Consider the following 6,578-nt stretch of genomic DNA (forward strand, 5'->3'; position numbering starts at 1 on the left):
AAAGTAAAATGTTGGGGGCGGGGGGGTTCTGATGATTGTAAAGGCAGTGAAAATATGAACGGAATTTTCACTTTATTCCCTATCCCTAGATTACCTGAAAAGGATCATCTATGACCTGATGTTAGAGGCTGGAGTCTGTATAGGATGTTCCTGGACGAGTGTTGGGTTAACTACCTAAGAGACAACAGTTAAGGATTGTGTGCCTGCCTAATCTAGCAAACTACCTGGGAATCACTTAGACTTCAATCTCTTAACCTGTTTACATCTCAATTTCTTAATTTGTAAAATGGGAATAACACCTGTCCATCTTTCTGGGCTCATGTTTAAATTAGATAAATATACGGTTAGCTCTATTTTTCTTTTAGGGAAAAAAAGCACTTTTGTTACATAGGACAAGGGTCTCAAAAAAGTCTGGGCAGTTCTCATTAAATGCTTTTTTTGCTAAATGTTAAAATGTAGCACAGTATTTTGCAGAGGCAGCTATAAATAGGATGAGCACAGGAACCCAACCGGATTAGTGTAGCCAAACTGCAAAAACCAAGGGATTAGTGTAGCCAAACTGCAAAGAAGAAATCAATATGTAATTAACCAAATAGTCTATGTAAGCAGTGGCTAAAGCTCCTTTCTGAGACACAAAGCTCTCTTTGTGAATCAGTTGTCTCCTTTACTTGCTGCAAGTAAATAAAACTACTTCACAACAACTATGTCTCCCTCTTGAATGGGACACCCCAAGTGGTGAACCCCTTGAGTTCCATAACATTTTAAGAATTCTAAAGTGAGGGGTTGGGATCAATCTCTCTACAGTGCTTATGAATCTATTGAGTGCATGATCAATTCAAACTGCCCTCATTTTCTACACCTTATCCGATCTTGTCTTGCTTTACAATCACTAAAATGGGAGACACATGCCAAGGAGTGAAATGCACATCTTCACAAATGCTTGACTCCGGCCAAACTGAGTTACTTACTGCTACTTGTATATACCCATTATTTTTACACCTTGGAGCCTTTCCCTAATGTTCCCTCTGCAGGAATATGCTTCTGGTGAAGTCTCCATACATACCTACTGGGAGTGCACCATAGAAGGCATCAGGGAATGGGACAGAGATGAAAAGGGAAAGCCTCAATCCCTGTCTTCTAAGAACATATCTAGTGAGGAATAAAAACAAGCAAACCAAATGGTAAGGCTGCATAAATTAAATGGCCAATAGAAGTACAAGGAATATGTGCTGGAGGACATAATTTAAGACTCTATGGAAGAAGTAGCACCTGAGCTGGACCTATGAATTCTCTAATTCTATAAGCAAAAGAGTGCCTTAGGGACATTATCTCATTTAAACGTCACAATGACATTGTGAGACAGGTAGGGATTAGCAATCCCACTTCATGGATGAGGAACTTGATTTTCAAAATGTTTAAACAATGTGCTTAAATCGTGCCCCTGGTAGGTGGCAGGGCCTGCATCTAAACTCAGATATGCTGCTCCTAAATTCAGGGGGAAGGGCACTCCATTAGATTTAAATTCCAGGTGTCCTTCAAGTCCAGCCCCAAAGCCAAATCTATCAAAAAGTCTTTCTTGAGCCCTCAAGGTATTCTTCCTCCTAGGAACCCCTATAGAAGCATTTCATACTTCTCTTAGGACACACTCATTATCTATGTTGTATTATTGTAATTAAGGTATGAATCTCACCACTTATACTAGACCGCTGGCTTTCCTTGGGACAGGATCTGACTGCTGACTTAGCACTCAATTGCTCTTAGCACAGTGGTTTGCACAGAGCAGATACTAAATACTTTGAGTTATATCAATACTGCCATCATTCTTTCAATCACACAGGTCATTTCAGACCCTTCTTTCCCCCTTCACACCTATCTAATTAGGCACCAAGACTTGTCAGTTTTTCGTAATTTCTTTATAATTCCTATTGCCTATAATCTCAAGTACAAGACTTGACTACTTTATGTCTAGACTAATAACTTTTTAACTGATCACCAAATCTTCGGGGCCTTCCCAGTACAATTTATCCTCCAAACTATTGCCACATTAATTTCTTTATATCTCCTGCTTTTAAATCTTTAATTGTTCTCCTTTGCCTACAGAACACTGAACACAAAGCCTTCCATTCCCTGGCCTTAATTTATCTCCATACTACTTATTGCTCTTAGTCTATTCCATATAAGCTCTTCATTTTAACAAAACCATTCTATTGAGCATACCTTGGCTATGCTTTGTTCATTTTCATCTCTAGCCCCTTGCTCATTTCCATTATGCTTTTCTGGATATCTGCCCTCTTCCCCTCTCCCTCTACATATCCATGTTGGCATACCTCCACTATGAAATCTTTCCTCATAGCAACCTTCTTTCCTTAAATGTTATCAAACTTAAATCTATATCACTCATTTGCTCTCACTCCAAGGAAAATGTAAGATCTACAAAGTCAAGAATAATGCTTCCTCTAGTATTAAATTTGGTCCTACTCAAGAAACATCTGTTTGACTGCTTCACCATTATTTCCCATTACAGAAATGCAACAAAGATATGGACATTCCACTAATTGAAATATTTTCTGTTCGCCCAGAAACATAATATCCAAAGTTTTCTCTCCCATACTCAAAACATTTTCTTCTAACCATTTTATCTGTATTCAGAAGCATCTTTGATGTACGATGTTGGGTCCGACTTCTTTAAATTCTGCAGCAGTGATCCACATGTCCTGGAAGGCAGACAAGGATGCAAGAATAGAGCCTCCCATCCACACCGATATTTTCCTTTCTGGGGGAGCTATAACCTGCACAGGGGTATTGGCAGGCACCACCTTTGCTATATCTTTAACTAGTCGCTTTTCTAAACCAGAGAACAAGGTTGATCCCCCAGCAAGGATAATATTGGAGAAAAAGGAATTCCTCAGATCTGTATCACATTGCATTATGCTGCTGAAGCACATCTTATCAATGCCAGGAGTTGCAATGTTCATGAGAGATGGAGAGAAGAGGGCCTCCGGACACTGAAAGAGCTGGTCATGGAGCTTGATCGTCTTCCCATCAGGTAGTTGGTAAACTTTCTCTATACTAGCAGGTTTCTTGGCCATTTCCTCCTCATAGTTCATTGCCACATAACAAGCTATTTCCTTAATGTCTGCCACAATCTGTCTGTCTGCAGCACTAAGCAGCATGATTCCATGGTCCTTCAACAGCAACATGAGGTGGTTGGTGAGGTCAAGGCCTGCCAGATTTAGCTGCTGGACAGCATGAGGCAGACAGTAACCTTCAAAGATGGGCACACACTGGGTAACTCCAGCACCTGCACTCATCACAAAGCCAGTAGTGAAGCCAGCAGCAAAGAGAGCCAGCACCCCCTGGATGGACATATAGAAGGCAGGAACCTCCAGGTGCTCAAAAAACACTTCAGTGATCTGTTGTCGGTTGGCCAGTGGGTTTAGTGCTGGTTCTGTAATCAAGACTGGGCCATCACAGGGCTTTAGCTTCAGGTTATGGTCATAGATATGTTTCCATGTGATTTCCATGTCTCTCCAGGAAGTAACGAGACCACGCTCCACTGGGTAGCTGTAGGAAGAGCAATAACATAAATGACAGCTTTAATTTTTCCAGTTTCTACCCTTCAAACCTGGGTTTATCTCCATATTTATTACCAGTATCCATTTATGGGCAGTGACTGCCTCACAGAGAAGGTAACTGCCAGCAAAACTTACCACAGCTACCTTCCTCTGCAATTTTTGTTTCTTTCCACCCCCACCACCCTCCTTGGAAGACCCTTTGTGACTTTAAAAAAATTGGGGGTTAGGGTGGGGTGAAATCTTCACATAATAGTTTTAATGTCAGTTAATTGAAGAAAAAAACACCCAAATGACAAAGGTACCATAATTAAGTAACATCCTTAAATGAACGTGTATTTTCTGAACGATAACTTTACACGTTTGAGTACATTAGTGTAGTCAAAGAGCAAGTGATATTCACTCAGATGTTTGGCACCCTCAGAGATTTGTGGCCCACGCGTTTGCAATAACGTTGTCCTGTAGAAACTTGCCTGGCTTCCTTACCCTCTCTCTCACCCTGGCATCCCCCATCTGGGCTTTCCCTCCTTCCCCTCCACGCGGGGTCCTGCCAGCCGGAAGAAGGCGGTACCTGATGGACAGAGAGCTTCTCCTGGCCTGCGCTTGGTGGCCCAAGCACAGCTCCCCCGCGCCCTCGGCAGCACAGCTCCCACCCTTATCGCGGCCGATAATGTTTGGGTAGACAAACTGGGGCTCCCGGGACCCAGCCAGGCCCGCCTTGATCACTCCGGAGCCGTTGTCGATCACAACCGGTAGCTGGTAGTAGCTCATGCCGCCGCCGCCGCCTCTGGTCCCCCGGCCGCTCGCGCTGTCCTCGCCGACCAAGGAGGGCGCACAGTGCGCGGCGCAGCCCCTGGGAAGCCTTACAAGGTTCCAGTGATGCGCGGGGGGCTGAGGCCTGGACGCCGCGTCACAAAGGCCCCCTCATGGCCCCTCGGGGACTGAGGCCAACTGGTACGGATCGAGGCAGAAACAACTCAGGGCCCATAGACTCTCCCGAGGCTCGGAGCGCTCCAAACCACCGCCGGTCTTTGGGTCTCACTGGGCCGGGTGACTCCCTGCGCTCTGGAATCTCCGAATGCCATGATCAGGAAAACCCGACTTTCCTCCCTAAAGATACAAATCTAACCTTTAACAAAAGGCTTTCTCTGATACTTCGATGAGCTATGAAAATTGTATTTCCCAAAGCCATTGGTTGAATTCTGGTTATTACAGGTGTCTGTTCAAGGACCTGCAGAAAACTCTGGAATACGCCCTTGAAATTGGGAAAAGGTGGAGATTTGACAGGGGAAAGTTGTCGCAGAGGGGAAGCACGGTCCGTGCTTCTGAAACCCTCGTGAACTTCTGAACAGAAGGGGGAGGAGGTAGGGAAATGCTAGGATTTAAAGTAGTTTTTAAAAAACTTTTATCATTGTTTTTATGTAGTGGACAGTACTTTGTCGTGATTCTTTCCTGCGGTTTCCATGCAAAATGTATTCAAAACCAAAATGGTAGGATCTCGCTTTTTATTTATTTTAGCAATCTCATCAGGTTATCTCCCGGGGTAGTATGGAAGCCCATTCTCATTCCCTAAAAATTCTTGATTTTTAGGCCTAAGAATGTGTCTGCTTCTTTGCAGGAAAAGTGATATTCCTTAAGTCATAGGAAGTTCAGGCTTAGAAAAATTTAAGCACCTAAAAATTTAAGTGCCAAAACGTGCATCTTGGTGTGTGGTTTTTTTACCTTCTCAATTTTGTACACCTTGTAGAGCGAATTTTAAAGTAAGTATGCAAATTAGAAATTCCTGGTTAGTCTACAGAAGCAGGGAAAGAAATTCAAAAACTTATGTACAAGTCCCTCCACCAGGGGCTGGAAGAGTCGCTTTCTTGCTGACTAAAACACAGTGTTGGAGTTCGGTGTTGCGAACCGAACAGGAGCCGCTGCAGGAGCAGGGACTCCAGGATCCGCGAGCCTCCTGCTCTCCTAGGCCCACCGAAGCCCCATAACTCGCCTGAGATTCTCAGCAGCGCGATGCGGGTGAAAGATACATAATCAAACACTTCTTTCCCATTGAAGAAAGTGTACCCCAACGAAGGGCAACTAGCGGGTGGCTGGTTTCTACAGCAGTACCTACGGGGCTTTGAAAAAGTCACGCAAATTCCAAATTTTGATATGGTAGCACTACTTAATTGGACATACGTTATTTTCCCTTGTCTGGGTTTATTTTTTCTTTCTGTGCGAAGGGACAATAATCTTAACTTACAGTTCATAAACTGCGTGTTACATCTATATCTAGGAGTTTCTGAAAAGCAGCCACCAGCAAAGTTTCCGTAGTGTAGTGGTTATCACGTTCGCCTAACACGCGAAAGGTCCCCGGTTCGAAACCGGGCGGAAACAAGCTTCATTTTCTTTCTTAAAATGAATTCTGGCATTTTAAAAGATATAATCTTGATAATAACTTGCCAATCCTTGGAAAATTGAACTTTCAGTTTGGGTGATATTTTATTTGTTCACCAAATGTTTTTACTGACGGCTTGCCATGTGCAAGAAGTGTTCCAGAATTAAAAATTTTTTTGAGTTCAACTTACAACCTGATATTGGAAAAATGTGATGTACAGCCTGGAAGGGGATATCAAATAGTGTAAAAACTCAGCCTGTGTCCTCCTGAGCACTGTATTACAAGTCATTTGATTCTCCATTAGTTTTCCCTTGAAATTGCAGATTTCTCTAAACGCCAGAGACCACGCTTTATTCTTATTCTATATACTTAGTGTCATGCTTGGCACCTGGTACTCATAAATTTGTATTTCTGAATTAATAAATTACCTAAAAGGGTTCCGACAAAAAATGAAACTGGAATCAGAAAGAAAACTCAGAAATATGAAATCAAGAAAGAACGAGCCTCAAATGTTTTCGTTATAAATAAACAACGGCTTTATGCACAAATGTGGTTCTTACTGAGTAGACAAATAAGTTATAAAAAGAGCAAACGGAATCTGGAAAAAAAATCTCAGGAAAGAAGAAACG

The 6,578-nt window shown here is 42.7% G+C and overlaps 1 protein-coding gene and 1 non-coding gene across 2 annotated transcripts; one reads left to right on the plus strand and one right to left on the minus strand.

Annotated features, from left to right (window-relative positions):
* Positions 1-320: 320 nt before the first annotated feature.
* On the minus strand, positions 321-4,875 carry ACTRT3 (actin related protein T3). Its single transcript, XM_019735557.3, has 2 exons — positions 4,144-4,875; positions 321-3,564 (listed from the first exon to the last, which is right to left on the minus strand). Exons 1-2 carry the CDS (start codon positions 4,341-4,343, stop codon positions 2,646-2,648), a joined length of 1,119 nt encoding a protein of 372 aa, XP_019591116.2. The 5' UTR covers positions 4,344-4,875; the 3' UTR covers positions 321-2,645.
* A 1,000-nt stretch (positions 4,876-5,875) lies between these two features.
* On the plus strand, positions 5,876-5,948 carry TRNAV-AAC (transfer RNA valine (anticodon AAC)). Its single transcript has one exon. It is a non-coding gene; the product is annotated as a tRNA-Val (tRNA).
* The last annotated feature ends 630 nt before the right edge of the window (positions 5,949-6,578 follow it).

This window comes from Rhinolophus sinicus, chromosome 17 (genome assembly GCF_057876585.1).
Source record: "Rhinolophus sinicus isolate RSI-liver-muscle chromosome 17, RSI-T2T, whole genome shotgun sequence".
Taxonomy (NCBI): domain Eukaryota; kingdom Metazoa; phylum Chordata; class Mammalia; order Chiroptera; family Rhinolophidae; genus Rhinolophus; species Rhinolophus sinicus.